This window comes from Macaca fascicularis, chromosome 1, assembly GCF_037993035.2.
Source record: "Macaca fascicularis isolate 582-1 chromosome 1, T2T-MFA8v1.1".
Taxonomy (NCBI): domain Eukaryota; kingdom Metazoa; phylum Chordata; class Mammalia; order Primates; family Cercopithecidae; genus Macaca; species Macaca fascicularis.
The window spans coordinates 16637441-16661646 of NC_088375.1; the positions used below are offsets into that span (position 1 = coordinate 16637441).

Genomic DNA, 24206 nt, shown 5'->3' on the forward strand with positions numbered 1-24206 from the left:
AGGCCTGCCGGTATGATAGTGTAGGACCTTTCAGCAAACCTGTACCCTCTCTTGGACTTCATCTTCCAGAGCTTAACCTACAACCTTTTTTAAAGCATTGTGAGCTCTGATGTGCTATTATTTTAGGGGTTTAAAAAGAGGAACTGGATAAAGACAAAAAGGAGAGAAAGTACAAATTGAATTTTAAAATAAAAGAGATAAATATTTAGGCTTTTCTTACCGTGGGTCTTTTGGATGAAGCCCATTTTGCTTTTTCTATGCCAAATTTAGGAGCACTAACTTCCAAAGAATGACTGTGCTTTTTTAAAATCACTCCTTCAAGTTGAAAGATGAGCGAATTGCATATATTTATATATTTTGTTTTAAAGAAAAACTTGTTTGTAACTCTTCACTTTCTTGACCACAGCTACTGAGGAAAAGGCACATAGGAAATGACATCGTGACCATCGTCTTCCAGGAGCCTGGGGCACTTCCTTTTACTCCAAAAAGCATCCGGTCTCACTTTCAGCATGTCTTTGTCATAGTCAAAGTGCATAATCCATGTACCGAAAATGTGTGTTATAGGTGAGTCAGTAATCCCTGATCTGTCATTCTCCCAGGTTTATTTCAACAGGGCATCTTTTCCCAAAAGTATCTTTGTTTGCCAATTATTATTTCCAACTTCGTGATTTTCTAATTACTGAGACACTTTCTGTAAGAAATAATTGCCTTCTTCCCATTTTGCCCCCTTGAAAAAGTGAAATGCCTAGCACTTTCAAATGGGGGATTACACGTTTCCTCTGTTTTTTCCTAAAAACTTCAGCCAGAACCAATAGCTTAATTGGTGTCCTCCTCTGAGTTGGATGAAGTGGCTAGTTAAGTGCTTATCTAGGAGAAGTAAGTATTGTGGCAGTAAAACATTTCTTTTCATCAAAGATCTTGGATCTTTGCAGGGCTGGTGAAACAAGGAGTTGACACTTGGGTGACTTCAAAAGGGCACGTGTATGCCTTGGAATCCCAAGACTGGCTCTGACAAGGCCTGCTTTTCTGCTTAACTGCTACTCCCAGACTCTGTGTTAGGAAATAACTGCAGCCAAGTGATCATATCATGTGGGGTATTGGTAAAACAATGGGTCTTTGACCGAGTTTGAAACCAGCTTTACCGCTTATCATAAGGCTTTGTGTGACTTATTTTATTTTTCTTAGCATTTGATTCCTCATCTTAAAATTGAAGATAATGGTAATGATAGTACCTACTTCAGTATGTGGTTATGATGAACAAATAGCTTAAATTATGTAAAACACCTATTAGAGTTCCTGGAATTCATCCAAGGTTATTTTCATTTATCATCTTAAAACAGTAGTTGCCAATTCAGCTGCCCACTGGGCCTAGTTCAGAGACATGACTATTCCTTGTAAGAAAGTGAAGACTACAGAGCTTACTGCCTAAAGGCAAAAGAGAAATTTGTCTCTCTGTGAGAAGTTGTCAGTTTACATCCCACCCTACAGATGCCCAAGCCATCTTAGAACAAAATCTGAAAACCAGCAGTTCTTACCCTGAATTTTACCTCCCAGTCACCATGTTAAACATAGCCCTAGTCTATGGCTCTACTGTGCTGTGTTCTAATGCAGTACACCTGACATCTCTATATTTTCCTCCAGAGTCATTCTTACACACATCTGGGTTTAAGACCACTGGCCTAAATGCTCAGAACTACTTTTTAAAAGTGATATTTGAAAGAATATAGTATCTACTCTATACAAATGATAGGCTTAAAATAGATAATATTGGTACAAACCTGGTGAGTTAGCCTTTTTTCCTGGGAGCTCATCCAGCAAATGGTAATTCTGAAGAGTAAAATGAACCTTCCTAATGGGTTGGGAAAACTGAAATATAAGGCTTTATTGTATTGTATTTGGTGTTATTTTATGGGTAGCTATCTTTAGGTCGAATCAAGTATTTTAAATTACTTGCTATCTTTATGCTTGTATCATGAGGTAGTTCATTAGCAGGAAAAATTGTAAAGATAGGCAATACTTGTTCAGTTTATTTCTTTTAGGTTTTCTGGTTTTAATTAAACAACTGAGTTGTTTAATTAAATATTTTTGAATCTAATTAAATGTTTTGAATGTATTTAATGTTTTTGAAAACACCACAGAGATACCTTACATATAAACAAAGTACATCGCATTTTTTCTGTGATAAAGATAGCATATGCCAATCATTCAGAGATGGAGTGATTAGTTTTTAAGAAATCACATTGCTGTTACTAAATTAACCTTTGCTAATGAGATTCAAATGTAACATCAGTTCAGGTGCCTACATTTTTGGAAGTGCCTCATCAGCTTCATTGATCTTGCTTAAAAACATCGCTAGTATTTCTTAAACAATCAATAATAATCTTGAGTAATCCTGTAGTCACATGAATTCCATAACATTTCATGAAACTGTCCTTACTCTGTCTCGTGGAATAAGGTTGGCATGCCCACATTTTCTAAAACCACCTTATTGGTCTGTTTCATGTGATACTCCTCTAAATATTCCAATGGAGAAATAAATGTATTAAAATAATTTCCAAGGAAATGGTATAGTCCAGCTCGACAGCTTTCTTAAATTTTGCTGTGTCCTAATCCAGGGTGGCAACCTCCCGTGAAAGCTGTTTTTCTCCTGAGCTTTGTACGGGTGTTGAGTGGCAGTGTATTCTTGCTGACATAGACCCTCAGTACCAACGCCAGTTCATAGGCCTTACAGCTGTCAGAAGGGGCTGCGCGGTTGAGATCACCTCCTCTAATGAAAAGTGTGCAGCCTATCAGGTGTACCTGCCTGAGCAAAAGACCACAGTCCCACCCTACAGAGGGAGTCAGGCCTCCCCCATGAGCTCAGCAGAATGCTCAAGCAGTTATGCAGGGTCCACTGGAACTAGGAGAAATGAGGCAACACACCCAAAGCCTCACGAAACATCTCGCTTTTAGCCTGAAAATATTTAAAAAGCAGACATGACAACGTGCCTATTTCTTTATAAAAGACTCTTTAATTTGTAGCCAATGTTAAGCTGACTTTGAGGGATTTATGTTTTTATGTGCTTTCCAAGATAAACTCTACAAAATGCTCAGTAACGGAATGAGAATAGGCTTGGTAGCTAACAGTGAATTAAAAGTGGAGAGGTATCTACAGAAAATGATGACTGCCATTTTTAAGAAAATTTAATATGTAACATCTTCTGACAAAAATTAGGTGACAGGCTTAAATCATTTATTAAAACAACTATGATAGTAATAGTGACAGTAACAGCAACAATTCGGGTAATAAAAGCTTTACGTGCATTATTTTCTATCATCGTTACAGTGGGCTTTTGGGTATGATACTACTTTACCCTCCATTTTACAGATGAGGGCAGTGAGGCACTGAGGGATTATATCGTTAGCTCAGTCACTCAGGAGGTGGTAGAGCTGGATTCCCGTTAGCTGACTCCAGTTTGCTCCTCGCACCTTTCTTTATTGTCCTTTGGCCAGCAGGCTTTATTGAAATGCTTTCATGCGCATATTAAGGAATGCTTATCTTTCTATGTTTGCTTTTGCTGGAGGAGCCTTAAATATCTAAGGCCCCTAAATCATTAATAAATGCTATCGAATCATTGGGTGAAATAAGGAGCTCTGATATAAGTTCTCGTTTCCACACATTGGGAATTATCTGAATCTGGCAAAAGAATATTTCTTCTGAACTTGACTCTATTTGGAATGTTAAGGATCATATGAGTTTTTGTAATCAAGGATTTCTAATTGATTCCCATACCCAGAATATCATAATCATGGAATAGCCATGCTTACATTCTGCTGCTTTTCTTGTACAACTTTGAGATGTGCAAGAATACAGTTTATTGAACAAGAATATGGCATACATTGTAGAAAGAATCTCCAAGTAGATATTAGGGTCTATAATTGGATACAAGAAGAATTTCTCTAGTACATAATGGAGTCACCATGTCTCTCTTATTCACTGTGTGACACCACAGTGGAGAATATTTAGATATAAGAAATTTCCCCTGACATTGTAGCTTAAGTGCATACAAGCTGCAGTCAGAGGGTAGCATGAGATCTACAGAGTTAATGCGGAGAAGTAATGCACTAGAGTGCCAGATGACATTTGGCCGCCTCAGCATTCCATAGGTAAAAAATACTGCTAGAAATCCGTACTCATTGTTGGAAGAGAGAACCAAATTTAGGAGCAGTGATACACTGGTTTATCGTACCCAATATTTGCAGGGCAGGTTGCAGTGCACAGAGAGGCCCTTTGAGCTCATTGACAGTGTAGAGAAGAGAAGCCACAGGGTGTGGTTAGACTAATCACAAGTCCAAACAGGAGCTTTAGGACCACTCTCTCAGAGTTAACATGGGGGATTGTAAGGGATAAATTAATTCCCAGTCTAGAATGGCCATCCTGAGGATGGTGGTGAGGGGAAAATGGGCCACACGTGATGTAGATCCCTGGCAGCGTCAACCTCTGTGATGTTTTTAAAGACCTTCCCTTCATTTAAGGACATAAGTCAAGTTCCCACACACACATACCCTCTGGTGTAGTACGTATACTACCGTAAAGCACCACCAGGTACTGTTCATGAGTTTGGTGTATCTGTCCCAAAGCAAAGCAGTCATTCCTTCCCTTTCATATTGGTGAAGGCCCCATCTAGCCAGCTGTCTGTATTGCCGCTACAGGTAATTAACGCTGCTGAAGAGATTGCAGATTAAAGCACAAGTGAGAGAGCCTGCAATTTTTCTAAAGTCTTAACAAACCACATTTCAGAAGAGGAGTTTGCATCTGACAGAACAAATTTGGATGGAATGTTTTTTTTCCTTAATTTACTTTTTTTAGAATTTTCCACAATGATGAAAACAAAACAAAGATTGCTTCCTTTCTTTACTCCAGCGTCAGCCTGGGCAGATGTGGGATTGGTACAGATTCTTGGTCTGTGGTAGCTACTCAGTAATTGGGGTGCTCTCAGTGCTGCCAGTGATACCGGATCCATTCATTCACTCACTGGTCTTAATCCTTCCTTTGTTAATTCATTAGTCCACTCTATAATTTATCTTATTCAGAAAAGGATATGAGATAACTAAAGCAACTCTCTGATGTAGGGGAGCGTTACTGGTTTTAATAGATTAAGATGCTCATTATTAACACTATGCATTTGATCTCTTCAGTCCCTGAGTTCTCTTAAAACTTTGCTCCCATAAAACCTTCATTTAGATTTTCAAAATGTGACCAAATGAGCATTTCCTTTAAAAAAGTGACACTTAAAATGTTTGGCCTTTATAAGTATGATCACTCTGTCCCATGTCACTGAATCCCTTGCAGCTAACTTGGGCTAAACTCATTTTGGTTGGAAGCGTTACTGTTTTTCCCTGTGATAACCAGCCCACAGAGTTATAGAGTGCCAACCTGCTTATTCCACATGCTATGGATGTGTTACCCCCATATTAGTTTGGTAGCACTGCTGTACTAATACCACAGGCTAGGTGGCTTAAGCAGCAGACTTTTGTTCTCTCAGAGTTCTGGAGGCTGGAAGTCTAAGATCGAGGTGTCAGCAAGGGTTGGTTTCTCCTGAGGCCTCTCCCCTTGGCTTATGGATGGCTGTCTTTTCCTTGTGTCTTCACATGGTCTTCTTTCTGTGTGCATACATGCCTGGTATCTCTTTATAAGCCCAAATTTTCTCGTCTTATAAGGACACCAGTCTGTTGGATTAGGGCCCACCCTAAGGGCTTCACTGGAACTCAGTCACCTCCTTAAGGATCCTTTCTCCAGATAGCATCACATTCCCAGGAACTATGGGTTATCTTGTCAACATGTGGATTTTGAGAGGGACAGAATTCAGCCCATTACACCTCCTGTCTACTAAGTTTAAAACATTTTGCTTAAACAACAACAAACCCTGGGTATCTAGAAATTAGGAGAACAAGAGCCTGCAGAATAGACCAGTTAAGTTGAAAGTGTGTATATATGTGCCAAATTCGGAAAGATACACGTTATGGTATCATAGCTTATCTCATTTTGTTTCCGTTTTTACTTCCTCAGTGTTGGAGTTTCCAGATCAAAAGATGTGCCACCATTTGGCCCACCGATTCCCAAAGGTGTAACTTTTCCAAAGTCAGCCGTGTTCCGGGACTTCCTTTTAGCCAAAGTAATCAACGCAGAGAATGCAGCCCATAAATCGGAAAAGTTTCGAGCAATGGCCACTCGAACGAGGCAAGAGTACTTGAAAGATCTGGCGGAGAACTTTGTCACAACTGCCACTGTGGATACCTCTGTGAAGTTCAGCTTCATTACACTGGGTGCAAAGAAAAAGGAGAAAGTAAAGCCAAGGAAGGATGCCCACTTGTTCAGCATTGGAGCCATCATGTGGCACGTGATAGCACGGGACTTCGGCCAGTCTGCTGACATTGAATGTCTTCTCGGGATTTCCAATGAGTTCATCATGTTGATTGAAAAGGATTCCAAGAATGTTGTATTTAACTGTTCCTGCCGGGATGTTATTGGGTGGACATCTGGATTAATGAGTATCAAAGTGTTTTATGAAAGAGGAGAATGTGTCCTCCTGTCCTCGGTAGACAACTGTGCTGAAGATATCAGGGAAATTGTTCAGCGATTAGTAGTAAGTACATGTTTTCTATTTTCCCTTATGTTTTCAATTCCAGATTCAAAATAACTTTCACTGGGGAAATCCTACCATGATTATAGCAATTAGGGAATGCATTACTATTTCTTACAGATACAGGGCTTAATTTCAAATGCTGGGTCCTTTTGAGGAGTTGTTGAATACATGAACAGTGGAGAAGCAACCATCATAAATTGATTGGAAGAGTTAAGCCAACCTGCAAAAGAGAACATTGAGATGTATTTTAGCAGCATTTGAAGGAAAAACAGAATTATCTGGGTAGAATGTCTGTTTATGGAGGCTGACATAACATACCTTCCCAGTGGGTAATTAACAGCAGAATTGCTGTTGAGTGTATGAATGATGAGTCCTATTTGCAGTTCAACCCTGCATGTCTATACAGCAGGTATTTTTGTGTAATGTGCCAGATTAAATATATTATTAATCTTAGAGCCACTGTTTCTTAAGGAAGTTTTTCAGAATTACACATTAATTTAGAAAGGCTTTTAAAAAGTCAGACCTAAAAAAGATTTTTGTGTATGTGATTTTTAGTGCAAAACCCTTGTATTTTATCTATGGTGTTCAGTAGTCATATTTCTGCTCCCAATTTTAACAAAGTAAGAATTAGATTTTAGTTTGAGCATATAAAATAAAGTAGTAAGAATACATCAAACTATTTCCAGTTTTTATTTTTGGTAATATAAGAAAAAAACATGGTTTGACAGTAGAATTTCTTGTGTGTATATCTTCCCCCAAAAGGGATGTTATTTTTTTTTTTTTTTAATTAGAAAAGTTTAGTTCACTATGGATCATGAAAAAAGGAGAAATTATATCCATTCCTTGTCCCCTTTCCTCCCACCAAATATAAATTACCCTTTTGTTGTTACAGACCATGTATAAGAGAAGGTAAAATCAGGGCAGTGTCTGCTGGCCTCGGAAAAGTAATTTCATTATTTGTGGAGACTGTTTACGGTAAAGGGCCTCAGTATGTTCAACAGTATTATCAGGTATATGTGTGCAAGCCTAGATAAGGGGTTTGGGGTGATTAAGTAAATGATTAAATGCCTAGAGAATTGACTTGAGTTATACTGATGAGTCTCTGGATGCATTGTGCTTTTGCTAATTGCAAATACTTCTTTTCAGCATATCCACCAAATCATTATAATCTGTGCTTCTGAAAGTACAACACAAATACCACTTCACCAACCACGAAAATGTACTTTCCCTGGATATTTACACAGGGGCTCTTATACATTTGCTATTCCATGGACCCCATCCTATTTTGCTAGAAAAGTGTATTGTCAGTGTGACCAAGATGCACAATATTACAAATCTATTTTAGGAATTATATTCTGTGTCTAGGATGACGTACAACATGAGCTATTGGAAGCAAGCCAACCAAAGACTGTTGAAGGGATTAGATCGTAAGTGTTGGTACAGGGTGGTAGTAACAGAAATGGGAAGAAAGAGAAGAATGCAGTCATCGTGGAGATGTTGGGAATGCCTGCCCGTTTGGCAGGTGGTTAACTCAGTGTCCATTCTCAGGTGGTGGAAAGTGGAACTAAAGGTGTCTGTCTTGCAGGTAACAGTACAGGAGGGGAATGAGAGTTTGTTCCTAGAGGGCCAGGCAGGGTTCACTTCCCAGATGTGCACCCCGTGCAGTTGCTCAGGGACCCACTCTCAGAAGAGTTTGTGCTTGACTGAATGCTCTGCCATTGCCATCTTGAAATTCTTCATAATTTTTTCATAAGGAGCCTTGCATTTTGATTTTTCATGGGGCCCCACAAATTACATAGCCAGTCCTGGCTAGGAGACAACAGTTTTCGTGTGATAGTTGGGTCCATGGAGGAAGTCCAAATACATGGAGAACACCTTCCTTCAGACTTTGGGGATGTGAGGAAGCAATAAACAGAGGGGATAAAGAAATAGCAAAAAGACAAAGTAGAGGAGATGGCAGGTGACTGGAGGAAATGAGCAGGAGAGCCAGAGCTGGAGGACTCTGGAAAGGCTCAGCCAATAACTCTTCATTCTGATACATGGATGATAAATTTCACCTCATAATTGCATTGATATTTGAAAGAAGGCTGGGTACATGTTATGTGTCATCTTTTGATAGGATTGCTTAGAACAGAGTTGAAAAAGAAGAGAACAAGATGTATTTGTGTTGTGCGTATTACAGAACTACTTCTTCAAGTTTTAAGTTACTTCAGTTCATGACTTTAGAAATGTCAATATTCTAAAACGTCACCACTAACTAAAACCAGCAATCCCCTTTCTGCATTTTGCTGAGTCGTGAACTGTCATGGCTGTCTGGGAAAAGCTGATTGGCATTGTGTGCACTTGTGGTAACCATGGAAACATCAGACACTGGTGATACATGAACCAGCCCCAGTCCCACAGCTGTACTTACTGTCATAGGTCTTATTAAATAGGTATCTGTGTATTCAGAGCATGTTTCATAGAAATAGAACGTTCATTAAACTGAAACTTCATACATTGCCTCTGGGCTTTTGGGGATAGGAGTATGATACCTCCCAACTTGAAATTCCCACAGATGGGTGATGTCATAGTCATCAGATGATATTTAGTGAGCCCATGTTTTTCTTTCATTGCATGTAAACTATGCTCAGTGAGTGCTTTTGAAGACTACATTAGTGGTGCTTTAATGTACCAGTTGGGATGCAAACCACCATTCTTCTTTCATGTTCCTTTTTGTGGGACTGCTGTTGACTCTCTCTCACTCTTGAGTAAGGTACATACACTGGGGCTTCCTCTGCTTGGGGCTGCCCTCAGCCCCAGGAGACAGGCCCAGTGGAGGAGAGGCAGCCCATAGGCCCAGAGGGACTCTCTGCTGCCTGCCAGAGCACCATCCTGCACACTTGTCTTGTGAACAGATGGCCAAGGAGTCTGGCTGGCCTGCCCCCGCCGTGGATCTGAATGGTCCTCACCACTCGGGCAAGCACAGACAAGGACCCTAGGGGACAGAACCCTCCACAGTATGTCCCCAGGGCTGGTGTGTAGAGAACATTTAGAGTTTTCTTAAAGCTCTGACTTTCTGCGTTTGCCCTTCCTGAACCTCAGAGTGGGCTTTTAAGCGTTAGCTTTCAAGTGTTTTGGGGTGTTTTCTTTAAATTGTCTAATGATTTTTAGTGCTTGCTGACTGAAACTTGTAATGGTCTCCAAAATCTTTACGTTTTACATCGCAAAAATCCATCTAGAACAATGGGATTTATATGCTTAAAAGCTAAGTCACTTGACACAATAAAGGAAAAAGGGGAATTATCTCAGTCCATCTGAAGCTCCCAAGCTCTGGGTCAGTGACATCTAAGAAAGCGGGACACCTGTATCAAGAATAGATTTGACTTAGAATGAAGAATGAAACCATTGTTGTGCTTCTATTATTTTCTTTGCACTTGATGCTAATGTTAATTGTGATCAGCTCTGAACTTAAATGTGTCCTGGTCTTGTCACTTGGACAGTTTAAGGAAAAGGCAGAGAGAGACGGGCTGGGCTGTGAGGGCCCAAGGGAGAGGGCTGGCATGAAGGCCCGTACGTGCACCTTTGGTAGAGCCCCATGGCAGCTTGGGCAGGAAGGGCATCTCTAACAGTCTCCTTCCCCCTTAGATAGTGACGAGAGGCTGCGAGACTGTGGAAATGACCCTGAGGAGGAATGGGCTGGGCCAGCTTGGCTTCCATGTGAATTTTGAAGGAATTGTCGCAGATGTGGAACCTTTTGGCTTTGCCTGGAAGGCTGGCCTTCGCCAAGGGAGCCGCCTCGTGGAGATCTGCAAAGTCGCCGTGGCCACTCTGACACACGAGCAGATGATCGACCTGCTCCGCACTTCTGTGACTGTGAAGGTGGTCATCATCCAGCCCCACGACGACGGCTCCCCCCGAAGGTAAGGCGTGCCAGGCCCGAGCAATGCTCACTCCTCCTTCGCCTCTGTAGCAGGTGGCTGTCCTCACTGCCCCTGCAAGGTCCTCAGAAAATGCAGTCAAGTGCGTCTTGGTACAATGTTGTTGCGATGTCTCTCATTCGAGGAATTGAAAAGGAGCTTTAAAATATGTAATAAATGATAAAAAGTAATTTTCTAAGTGATTTATTGGGACATTGACTACATAAAAGCTGAGCTATTCTGAACTAACAGGAAGAGCACCTGCCTGGTTCCCCTGGACCAGTCAGACTTATATCTAAGAGCAAATAATTCTGCATCACAGCTCAGCCTTGAACACATTAAATAACCATTCAGTTAGAATATCCTCCCATAACATGAAGCCATTGATTATTTAAAAAATATTTAATAAACCAATACTTGTAGGTATGAAAGAATGTTGGAACAGCGCATGTACTCTGTGTGGTGAATACTCCATTCTCAATTGGAGCTTGAGAGATGTTGAACTGGTTCAGGGCGTTGTCATAAACTGCCAGGAGAAATAGTTGAAAAGGAATGGCTAGACTTGGAAGGTTCAGAGGCAGATAGGTGGAGGGCTAGGATAAGAATGGGGTTAGAAAGCAATACTGTTCCATTACTAATAGAAAATAATCATGCCCAACATAAAATATTAGGCCAAAAGGAAAAAGAATGCTAATTAAGAAGGAGCCATTCATTCAGGCTGTGGCCCACTACTTGTGGTAATGCATGACTGGTGGTAGTATCTAGAGCACCTTCTCTCTGTCTTCATTCCCAAATGGAGTTCCTACAGGCAGCCTTAAGAGCTCTGGCTTATGAGAGACTAAGTATGCTTGGAATCCAGGAATTTGCTCTGTGGCCTGGGGCAACTCACACACTCTCTAAGTCTCACTTACTCTCTATAAGATGGGATGATTATATTGCCTACCTCCGACGATTTCAATGAAGATGAAATAAAGTAATGTATGTAAAGCACTTAGAACCTTTTAGCGTAATTACCCCACACATTTAATTTAAAAAAATAAAACTTTAGGCTGGGCCCTATGGCTCACACCTGTAATCCCAGCACTTTGGGAGGTCGAGGTGGGCAGATCGCTTGGGCCCAGGAGTTTGAGACCAGCCTGGGCAACATGGCAAAACCCCATCTCTTCAGAAAATACAAAAATTAGCCAGGTGCAGTGATGTGCATCTATAGTCCCAGCTACTCAGGAGGGGAAGGTAGGAGGATCCCTTGAGCCTGGGAGGTCAAGGCTACGGTGAGCTGAGATCGTGCCCCTGTACTCCAGCATGAGTGACAGAGTGAGACTGCATCTCAAATAATAATAAATAAAACTTTAGCATATTCATTTTAATTTCTTTCATATTAAAAAAGAAATTCTTATTATCCAAAGATAGTAGGCTTGTTGGGTCTACTTTCTGGACTTATTAACCTAGGTCATGCTCTCTCCTTTCTCTATCTCCTTTCTTCATCCTTTAAGCCAGCACTCTCCATTTGCACTTCTACTTCTGTGTCTGTACTGTTCAGAGCAGTAGCCACAAACCACAAGTGGCTATTACGTACATGAACTATAGTGCAACTTAGGAAACGAAATTTTCCTTTTAATTAATTTATATTTCATTGGCCACGTGTTGCTATTGGCTGCCGTATTGGATAGATCAGCTAAACCATGATCTCCTTTTAGGAAAAAAAGTTACTTACACTGTCTTCCTCTATGGTTAATGTGCAAAATCTTGCAAAAATCTTTCTCTATTAGTTATCTTACCATTTGCCTCCAGCCTCACTTTCTGTGACCTTGTTTCCTGTGTTTGCCCAGTATGTTTATAAAATAAGGATTTAAGAAACTAAGATTTCTCTGTAGAGTATCAGTCCCATGTGAAGGTGTTTCTTATTGCCTTGCCTGATTCTGCCTGGTTGAATCTATCTTTTTCGAGAGTCCCATGAATCACATGTACTACTATGAGTCCAAAGAAAATAAAAAATTAATTTATTAAAAATGGGTCTTAGAAATAGCAAAAGGCAAATCCTTTAGACCTTAAAAGCTAAAGTACTATATATGTAAAAATCTTTTATAGTAAATTTTCCAGCATTTGTTAGAAATTTTTTCATACAGTAAGATTTCTGTCTTCCTTAGTAGAAAAATAGATTTTTAATGCTTATGATAAGAATCCGTCTTTTATCTGCCTTTGTATCTTTTATCTGTCCTAGCAGCCGATTACTCTAGAATTGGACAAATATGTTACCATGAGCTTCCTTTGGGTTAGAAAATAACATTTCTTGCCTATTTTTAGTTTTAGTTTACTGTTAGTAAGAAATTTTTAAAGCTTTCAAGAGATCTGTTTAATAAAAATGGTAAAGTTGTCGTTATATTTGGTATTTAGAAATATAATTTAGGAGAATAGAATTTTCTACGAAATATTGAATTGTTTTTCAGCTAAAACAAACCAAAACTACAATTTGAAAGTTCCAGCAGCTGTTATCTTTTTATCCAAGGACATGTTTTTCCTCTAAGGAGTCAGTTATCTGCCTTGGTCTATACATAATTAATTCTTTGTTTTAAATGCAAATTCTCTTATTGGAACTAGGCAAGATATTTATTTAAAGATTTTGCCCTTGCTTCCTAGGAGTCTCATTAATGTCATTCCCTAAACATACAGGGTTTTTTTTTTTCCCAATTAATCTGTAATAACTGTCTTTTTTTTTTTTTTTTTTTTTTTTTTTTTTTTTTTTTTTGAGACAGAGTCTCGCTCTGTCGCCCAGGCTGGAGTGCAGTGGCGCAATCTCGGCTCACTGCAAGCTCCGCCTCCCGGGTTCAGGCCATTCTCCTGCCTCAGCCTCCCGAGTAGCTGGGACTACAGGCGCCCGCCCCTGCGCCCGGCTAATTTTTTCTATTTTTAGTAGAGACGGGGTTTCACCATGGTCTCGATCTCCTGACCTTGTGATCCGCCCACCTCGGCCTCCCAAAGTGCTGGGATTACAGGCGTGAGCCACCACGCCCGGCCAATAACTGTCTTTTAACCTTAGCCAGAAGGATTAGAATTAGCTATTTGCCTAGCAGCAACGTTCCAAAATTGGCACACCCATCATCCACATTACTGCAAGTCGTGAAGGCTTTAAGCCTAGCCTGTATCATTTAAAACTCTTTCAATTCAGTTTTCCAGTTTTCTGTGAATCTGAATTTGTAAATTTTTAAATCCATATTTTTGTTAGTTTTGATTTGTTTTCTGCCGCAACTGTCTGGGTGCCCTGATAAAAGTACTTGCTGTTGTCAGACAACCTCTCATAACCAGACACCACCCTTGCAATACCAGCCCTTTGCTTTTGACCGCAAGCGTAAGTATGAAATGTCATTTTCAGTTTCACCCTTGCACTCAGCATGTTTAGCCTTCTGCATTATTAGATTTGTTAAGAAACTGTAGAGGAGGGACTAAGGGGAAATGGGTAGCACTTCACTCATTTTAAAATTTAAAATACAAACCCTTTAAACCAAACAACCTTTAGTACCTTTAACCGTATAGTAACACATACCGGGATGTGCCTGAAGCTAAAGCTATACATTTGACTTGCAGCATGGAAAATGACCTCCATCTTTCTCAAACTGGCTCTTAGTGCTTGTCAGGGAGGAGGAATATTATTTAAATGGACATGTATATGCATGTATGTGTTTCTGTGTGTATGTGTGTATATATACATATACATTTTTTAAAGTAGTTTTTAACATAAACACTATGAAGACTGCAAAAATGGCCAAATTAAGGAATTACGAGATATTTTAGTCTCATAAGTGTTGTGAAAAATGCTTCGGTTCATTTTTGCCATTTATCAACTCCCATTTTTTTCCTACCAGGATATCACTGAGGACATCATTTGACATGGGAGCCCAGCTGCTCCTGTGGGCAGCATGAGCGGCCTGTCATTTAATAGACAGTATCTCTTGTCCTCAGGTCAAAAGGTGTTTGGTTTTGACTCAGAAGCTGCTGGATTAAATGCAGTCTTTAGTAGGAAAAGTGTTTATTAATATGTTGAATCCAAAGCCACCTGCGTTTTGAATTCCCAGAAAAGTATTTATGTTCAATCTAAAGCCACCTGTGTTTTGAAGTCCCCTTTGCCAGCCTAAGGGAGGTGACAGTCTAGCTTGTCCCTCAGCTTGAAAGGAAGTCAGAGCCATTTTTAGTTTTCCTTGTGGCTTTGCAGGGAATGCTGAGCAGGGAGAATCCCCCTTGAGGGACACTTATTAACTGATCTCGTGCTGGGATTGGATCCTGGAGTGAATTCATATACAGTGGGAATGAGTGGCAAGAAGCAGTTTGGGAATAGCACTCTTCAAATGGAAATGAGGTTTGAAAGGGGAACCACGGTGTTTCTCAAGCAGACAGTCTCTGTGGCAAAGATGAAGAGTTGCTCGGGCCAGAAATGCTTAATTAAGATCTTTCTTGTTTTTGCAAGGGATAATTTACAGCCACTGGTATGGCCCAGCCTCTGGCCTTCAAAGGTGACTGACATTCTATCAGTGTCATTTGAAGGAAAGCATATCAGCCTAAAAGGCAGATATAAAGGAAGTAACAACTCATCAGAATTATGCATGAGTTGTTATATAATATGAGTGAATTTAGTAAATATGTCCAATAAATATGGAAATGAAATTCCTTGCTGCAGTGCATCTGTTTTGTGTGAATTTTTTCATACTTTGTTGATATACTATCCAAGGCATTTTTCTATATAATGCAAAACAGTGGAAATTTTCTCATGTTATCATGAGTCTAAATTATTATTCTCTCATCATTCTATAAAATTAAAACTTTATGTCCTCATCTCCTGTTTTGCTGTCTGTTGCCTGATCATTCAACCCCCTGAAGTATGCAGAGAGGAGAATATGGAAATAGAAGGAAAACTCAATTTTGTCAGTTTAACAGTTTTTATTTTTGTATATATATCTATACACATACCTATATAAAATAAATGGTGGGCTGAAATCTGGACTCAAGTGAGCTTGCTTTTTAAAAAAAAAAATTTCCATGCTTTATTCCATTTATTATTCATTACAAAGCAAACTTTTTTTCTTTCCAGCTTTTAGGTTCAAGGGGTACATGTGCAGGTGTGTTACATGGGTAAATTACATGTTGTGGGGGTTGGGTGTACAGATAATTTTGTCACCCGGGTAATCAGCAAAGTTCCCAGCAGGTAATTTTTCCATCCCCACCCTTCTCTCACCCTTCACCCTCAAGTAGGCCCCAGTGTCTATTGTTCCTTTCTTTGTGTCCATGTGTGCTCAATGTTTAACTCCCGCTTGTGAGCAAGAACATGGCAGCATTTGGTTTTCTGTTCCCATGTTAATTTGCTTAGGATAATGGCCTCCAGCTCCACCCGTGTTGCAGCAAAAGACATGGTTTCAATTCTTTTTTGTGGCTGTGTAGTATTCCATGGTGTATATGCACCACATTTTCTTTATCCAGACCACTGTTGAACATCTAGGTGGATTCCATGTCTTTGTTGTTACAGTGCTGCAGAGAACATGTACGTGCATGTGTCTCACGTGAGCTTTTGTATTAGAGTTCCAACTTATTTGTATGGGTAATAAAAATCAGTTATGTCTGGTATTGTCTTATGGACCCTCCAGGAATGAATTTTGATGTGAAATGTGAAAACAATACAGAACAAAGGTAACCTAAAGTACAGTCCCTATTCTGAGTCCTCTGGCCAGTTCCTCCAATATAACGTTCAGATTGTTCTCTCACTCCCTAAAGTAAGAACACAGGATTATAGAATTGAAGGTCGATTGCCTTGCATTCACTCATTCACTCATTCATTCATTCATTCACTCATTCACTCACTCACTCTTAACTAGCTTGTGCCAGGAGCAGTGCTGAGCACTAGGGCTTTTAAAACAATAGGACAGATGTAATCTGACTTTCAAGGACTCCTTTTTGTCTTTCAGGCTTTCTAAAATGCCATAAGACTTATTCAGATTTTAGCTATTTAAAAGTGATTTTTCTCAAACTATAGCAACAACTTACTACTTAATAATAAATGTCTCAAAGTAGTGTAGAAAACGCTGTCACCCTCTCCAATTAATAATCTACACTTTAGTGCCCCCGTGTTTTTTCATTTTGAATGCTGAGATATTACCATCACAGTAAGAGGAATGCGTAGGGTGGTGGTAAAGCATGAGCATTGTGTTAGACCAGTAACCATCTCATGCTTGACAGGTTACACCGTGGCTACCATAGTGGACAGCCATTGAATGTTCTCCCCCATAGAAATACATTCTTCAGAAATCAGGCATCAGGTAGCTAGCTATTGAGAATCTTCTCTGTATACTTTTGAAGTATTACAGTGCAGTGTTGTTCCTGCTCTTAAGCTTTCTAAGAAACAAAGCAGTTGATTTTGGTAAGAACGTGCTGAGCTTCTGTCCAGTGCTCTGACAGGTACTGGAGATACAAAGACACCATCTGCCCCTGTGTCTGCTTCTCGTGAGGGAGGAAAAGGATGGAAGGAAGCTGATGAATTAGTCAGTGCCAGATAGCCTCACTTCCTATTTCATACGACACCTGTTCGATTCCTGACCTTTATAAGAGGGCTTGGTCAAGTGTGATTATGGTCCAGATGTCTCTCTTTCTACCTATTCTGGGTATCTCTCTGTTTCTATCTGTAAATTAAGGAGTTTGTTGAAAAGCAAATTACGATTTCATTTAGTGCCTATTTCATGGATGACACTGCCCTAACCTTTACAGTAAGTTATACTATGTGGTTATCTCCCTGTTGGAAGCCTTTGATTTTTTATGTACCAGAAAGAGTTTGTGATTCAAGTGAATGAGCATCAATTACCCCTATCACCTGGTTGGATAATTTGGAGTCTTTCAGCTATTAGCAGGCTATTAGCAAAACAGACATTAAAATGATTAAAATATCAGTGATTACTTTAATCCCTAGGGCTATAAAAGAATTCTTTTACAAAATGCATAATATTTAAAAAACATTTAATTTGTTTTAGAGGATCGGCTTTTGTTTCCAAAGATTCTTTTAGCACCTACTGAAAAATATGACATGGTGTAGGCTGCATTAACTGTTCTTTGATGGTTTTCTTTAAAAAAAAAAAAAAAATAGCCATGTGTTTTAGGAAGAGTCCTGAACTTAGAGTCAGAAGACCTGAGTTCCTTTGTGAACCCTATCTCTGATTAACTGTATCATCTTTCCAACCTCTGTAGCCCTTCTTCTGAAAAACGTAAATTTTCTTTGTACCTCACAAATTTTTGTGAAAGTCAAATGATGTATGTGGAATACTATAAAGTGCTACACATGCTAAGGTGGTGGATTGGAATTAAAGGATAGCATTGCAGTACTTTGTAAGGCTTTTCCTTAGATCACTGGATTCACTTAAAGGTTCTCTGTGATGCAGCCAAGTAAAGTAAAACCAATAGGGAATTTCAGAGTCCAGTAAATGGAAGTTCCAGTCATGAGATTAGATGAAGCTGTGGCTGCACAGTCTATGGTACCTGGTACTGTTCAACTGCCCTCTCTTTTTTTGATAAGAATATACATTTTTCCCTTTGAACTTTCTCGGTTTTCTAGGTCTTTTGGTTTTGTTTTGCTACTCATCATTCCCTTAGGACTCTTCCCCTTTCTTAGTTTCGAAGTAGCGTAATACGAAGTCATGTGTCCTACTTTTATGTAAGATGAAAAGAATAAAGTAATAGGATAATGATATATTGTTCTACAGATGAATGTAGATGAAGGGAATTTTACAGCTCTAAAGATTTTTTCAATTTGAAAGTTAAACTTTAAAATTCCAGAACTCTATAAACATCTATTATCTAGAACTTTCATAAAATTGTATGTGCCTTTTGCAGTTTAATGTTTTTGGAGAAACAGAAAGTAATAATGTCTATTTGTAATGAACTTCTTTCTTTTGAAGCTGTCACTTGAGGAAGTTTACATATTTTGTGTAATTTAATCTTGTTGCACCCTCTGCTGTTACTATTCTATTTTCAAGAGGAGAGTCTAAGAGGTTATCACATTTCTAATGTCTTTAATGGAGACAGTTTGGTGTCTACGGTTCCTGTTGGGAACAAATGGAAAAAACTGTATGGCTTGACTGGATTCAAACAGTGGTGGTCTTGACGGTCAGCCTGCAGAGTTTGAAGCCTTGATTTAGAACCAAGTCCATACCCTGGCCAGCAGGGATTCTACCTTCCCGTCTCCAAATTATTGATGGTAAATGGAAGGTTCTTCCGAGAAACTCAAAGTGTCATTGAAAAGGAATGAGCCTGGGTGGGTGGATGCCATCTTGGGGGCCTTCCTGGGTGCCTCTGAAGTTGTGGGGTCCATACACTACAGTACTTGGCGGTGACTGTGGTATCTGTTAACTGTGAGCAAGATTGGACACCCCCTCTTTGCTGATCATGTTCAGGAAGCCAGGAAGTGGTGGCAGCTGTAACCAAGAAGTCTTCTGGTGGAAAGTTTAGCTTTAGGCGTCAGGAAGCAGGAGAGAAAGCCCATGAGTATGAATATGAATAAGTTAATGAGTGTCCCTTTTACAGGATTAAGCCATCCCAGGAAGTCCATGATCGTGAGTTCAGAAGGACAAGTAGTACTGTTTTTAGAATAGACGAGTAAAATATAAGATCCTCTGAGGATGCCATCTAATGGAATTACCTGTTATTCTTTTTTTTTTTTTTTTTTTTTTCCTATGAGATTGCTATTTATTTCTTTTTTTTTTTTTTTTTAATTTATTTATTATTATTATACTTTAAGTTGTAGGGTACATGTGCATAACGTGCAGTTTTGTTACATATGTATACTTGTGCCATGTTGCTGTGCTGCACCCATCAACTCGTCATTTACATCAGGTATAACTCCCAATGCAATCCCTCCCCCCTACCCCCTCCCCATGATAGGCCCCGGTGTGTGATGTTCCCCTTCCTGAGTCCGAGTGATCTCATTGTTCAGTTCCCACCTATGAGTGAGAACATGCGGTGTTTGGTTTTCTGTTCTTGTGATAGTTTGCTAAGAATGATGGATTCCAGCTGCATCCAAGTCCCTACAAAGGAGTCAAACTCATCCTTTTTTATGGCTGCATAGTATTCCATGGTGTATATGTGCCACATTTTCTTAATCCAATCTGTCACTGATGGACATTTGGGTTGATTCCAAGTCTTTGCTATTGTGAATAGTGCTGCAATAAACATACGTGTGCATGTGTCTTTATAGCAGCATAATTTATAATCCTTTGGGTATATACCCAGTAATGGGATGGCTGGGTTTGAGAATGCCACATTTTTAACTAACTAGCACATTTTCAATGACCTTCTTGGTCTACAGAATGTTTTGCCTTCCAGCATATGTTTTTGAGTGAGAAGAGAGAATAGACTCAGAAAAGTTATTGGCTAGAGAAGAAATGTGAAAAATTGCACTTATTTTTAACCCTGAAGCTGAGTTTGTATTGATCCCTGCGTAGCGTGGTAATTAGGAGCATAAGTCGATGATGTGTACATTTGTTATGAAGCAAAGAGGAAATCAATATGCATACATAAAAGTGATCCCACAGCCTTATCTTGAAGTTTTTTAGTATCTCCTATTGGCAAGCAAACTGTAAGGCATGTGCCAGAAGCTAGAAATGCAATTTCCATCTTTTGACTTGATTTGGTATGTCGAGAGGAAGCCAAGCGTGTGTATCAATGAGGTCTGAATTTTTCTACTGTAGCAGGAAAGCAAAGTCTTTTCTTTAAGAATGTTGCAGTTACACACAGGTTGAGCAGCTTGCTTTTTTAAGAAATGTCTTTTTGTGCCAGGTCTTTGGGCATTTGGTCTGTTGGGGTTTCAGTTAGCCTTTATTTAACTCATGGAAATATTTGCCGTGTGCCCCATCCATAACAGCCCCGAGTTTGACACTCCAGATGAGCCGGGGTGTCGTGCCTGGTGTCCTGTGCTAAAACCCCTCAAGAGGGAGAGAGGATGCGTGCCAAGGGGGACGCAGATCCATTTCTGATGGGCTCTGCAGCACGAGGACCTCTCCAGGCTCATTTGTCGTTCTTCTTTTATGCCTTTTCCCATTTCCCTAAACATTGGTTGAATTTTCCGTATGCATCCTTTAAGGAATTTCTCATACATATGGAACAGAACTGAGTTTGACTAGGTTTGATGATCACTTATATCAGTAGTACTAATTTGGCATCTTAGTCATAGAAGTAAACAAAGCAAAAGCTAGTTCACAAGAGTAGTTGCTGTAAAAGTGTCACATAATAACAAAATTGGTTTTGATTTTAAAATAAAACCATTCTTTTGAGAATAGCTAAATTTTATTAGGGCAAAAGGATGCCAGTTCTTATTATTTTAAAAGACCTTTCCTATATGACTTTCCGCACAAGGTTGGAGATAAAATCATTCCACCCAGATTCTCTCTTCAACTTAATGGATTGCACAGATTTTTGCCAGCACTCTCTCAAAATATGAGTCATGATTATGCATTTATATTACATGTTTCCTTCCAAGCCTCAAGCTAAATTATAGTGTCTTATAAAGACTACAGTCTATGGGCATGAATTAAGTAGGCCACACTACTCAGCCATCTGTCTTCTCTTTCTTTTTTCTTCTTAAAAACCCATACCAAACAAACTTGAAGGCCAAACAAGCACTGGAAATGCAAAGTTGCCTTTTGGTTCACAAGATTCAAGGTTCACATTCCTTTCACTCAACACATAACTCCAGGATCTTTAACTTCGATGGTAGTCAGTTACAGTTCCTGATGCGCACTACTCAGGTAGCTGGAACCTGTGAGACACCAAAGCCTGGTGTTCACCTGAACATCCAGTGATCCTTAGAGCATCGGTTTGAGTGGAAGACGAGAGTAGGTTTTCTTGATGTTTTATTATCTACTGTCATATCTTACCTTTGATTTCTGATTAGGTCTTTGGCTGTGGGGATGAATCAGTAGCCCTAGGGATGTGGTGTCTGAATAAACAGAAAACGCTTGGAAACCATGTACATCCATGAACAAAACTTGTAGAGCCTTGGCATTTTATGAGAAAATAATGCAACCCAATGTAATTTGCATTTACTCAGTTTGACCAATAATGTAACTATTAAACTCAGTAAATCCAGAGTAACTTAAACTAAGTAAGAGAGGAGAATTTTACTTTCGGGAAGGGAAACAGAGTTAAAATAAAGGATAAGAACTAACGTTTACTGATGCACAGAGAAATCACTATCTCATGTTCTATAAACAGGTGTAAGATTTCTTTAGGAGGGCGTATTCAGTCCACTCTTCTCTATTAACGCTACCATCAAAGGATAGCGCTACCATCAATCTGGTTTCCCAAGTCAAAAGTTAGGATGTTGTTTTTTATTTTTTTCTCTTTCTCTGTCCCAAGCTCCAAGCATTATGGATTTGACAAGTTAGAAATCACTTTCACCCAGAATTTTACAAGCATTTCCTTTGTTATATTTTGTACCTTCTAGTATTGTTCTTGAGAAGAATGGAACTATTCCACGCCCAGGTCCTTAGACACTTAGGCTCCCACCCACCCCGTCCCCAGAACCATAGGCTTACTTCCTTAACCCAGGAGTCTGAATTCCAAATGATGTGTTTTCATGTGGACCATTTTTTATTCATTGAGCTGGGTAATCTCTGGACCTTTTAATCCAGTTTTACATATCTTTTAGTTCTAGAAATGTTCATATACTATTAATAATTTCTCCCCCTTTTTTTTCTCCTCTTTTGTGATAGCTCTGTCTGATAGCTGTTGGACTTTTTGAATTGAACTTCAGTTTTCTTAAGTTTTTCTCTCTCATAACTGTTTGAGAGAATTTCTCAGTTTCCCTTCCAACTGTCCTGTTGGATTTTTTAATGTTTAATTTTAACTCTCATAAGTTCCTCCTCTTCTTCAGCAATCTAGTTGCTCTATGAGCTTCACTGCAGCGTGATTGGATGGTTTACATCTGCTTGTCTTTTCTCTAGAGAACCGTCTTCTTTGATCTCTGTGGGCTGGTGAGCATTCTGAGGCCGAGTTTCGGGGAAGGAGAAGTGACCCTGGGTCTCATCTCTGCCTTAGGCTTGTCGTTTTCATCCCTGTTCTCTGCACCTCACACCCTTGACTCTGCATCTTTTCTGTTCTCTAAAAACCACTGCTCTTGCCCACTGTGGTAGAGGATTGGTTACTGCCTGACGAGGCCAGGCACTGTGTGGACCTCAGGGCCTAGGGCCGAACTCCCGTTCCTTCTTTCTAAGTAACTTTTAGGCCTAAATCTCCCTTTTCACTTGGCCTTCTGCAGTGCTTGGTGCTTCCCATCCCTGCACCATTTTAGGGTTCTCAGGGACAGTGAGTGATCTTCCTTCCTACTGATATTTCCTCTGCACACCTTCCTCTGCTCTGCTAAACCATAACCTTTCTTCATTCACCTCCAACTTTACATCCTGTGTATTAGAGTCTCAGGGATCTCCAAATTCAGCTGGCAGTTGAGGTTGTTTCTGTTTCGCGTTCTCCCTGTCCTCCTTGTTCTGTTGTGATGATTTTCAGAAAAGGCTGAAATTTTTACTATACCATGGTGACAGTGGAATTCTGCTTTTTAACAGAGTGATCCCTTGTTCTAGTAGATTTCTCAAAGGGCAAATATTAGGAAGTGTTGTTGTTGTTGACGACTCTGGAATGTCTAGGGAGAGGCACTGGCTTGGGATGCTGACTGCTTTGCCAACAGGGTAAATTGGAATGATTTGCCCGGCACTCAAAGTTGAGACTTATCTAGTCTTCTCATGTCCTTGCCAAACTGCACCAATTAGCTTTGCGGGCTGACTTTGGTCAAGTTAACAGTACGCATTGTACTGTGCAGTTGGTAGGAACCTTAGGGATAGCTGACTTAAATCATATATTTTAGGCTAAAGAGTCTTAAGTACCTGACTAATCACTGAGCATATGGGAAAGCTGTCTAGCAGGTGACCTTTTAGGAAGCTGTGATGCCTGTTTAAGAGAGTAACCATGGTAACTCAAAGCCACACCTGACTTTCACATAGTGGACACTCAGGTTTTCCCTGAGTTGTGATAGCTTTTACTAAATGTGCTTTTCACTTCTGTCAGACTCAATTAGAAAGTGATTTGTAACTCTGATTCCTGATTATGTTAATATAACTATAATTTAAAATATCTGCTCAGGTTATATAAATGAAGTATTTTTAATCTGTTAAAGCTTATTTATCACCCATGTTCAATGTTCTTGATTCCACACATGCATATTAGTTAAAGATATGATCAGTTCTGTCCTAGAAGTTTGCTAATTACCTGGAAAGACAGAATTTATGTATGAAATGCCTGACAGCAATATCCATCTACTAGCCAGAGCCAAAACCATGATATTGGATCATACTGATCCATCCTGGTTAAAAATAGACAAGGCCCCCATAGCCAAGAACGGGGTTATTGCACGCACTTGCATGGCTTGTGTCAGAAAGGTGCCTTCCTGCAGTGGTGAGGGACCGCCGAAGTTCAGCCATTCTCTGCACAGGGGCCTGCATCTCTCGGGACATCTGTGCAGAGCACACACCTTTTTCAAATTGTACCATGGCTTACCATCCTTTGCACTCTGCAGCACAATCAGCAAATCTTATGGAGAAGGCAAGATCTGAGTTGAGATTTGGGTCAAACTGGGAGATATGATTGCCAGGAGGCATGGCTGGAACAG

General features: G+C 39.8%; 1 protein-coding gene across 15 annotated transcripts in view; it reads left to right on the forward strand.

The window, feature by feature from the left end:
• SIPA1L2 (signal induced proliferation associated 1 like 2) overlaps positions 1–24206 on the forward strand; it is a 232349-nt gene that overhangs the window by 158307 nt on the left and 49836 nt on the right. For all 15 annotated transcript variants that reach the window (XM_045391690.2, XM_073996406.1, XM_005539766.4 and 12 more), the window contains 3 exons: positions 407–564; positions 6050–6626; positions 10254–10528. In XM_045391690.2, coding sequence (XP_045247625.2) covers positions 407–564; positions 6050–6626; positions 10254–10528 — 1010 coding nt within the window. The remainder of the gene's footprint in view (positions 1–406; positions 565–6049; positions 6627–10253; positions 10529–24206) is intronic.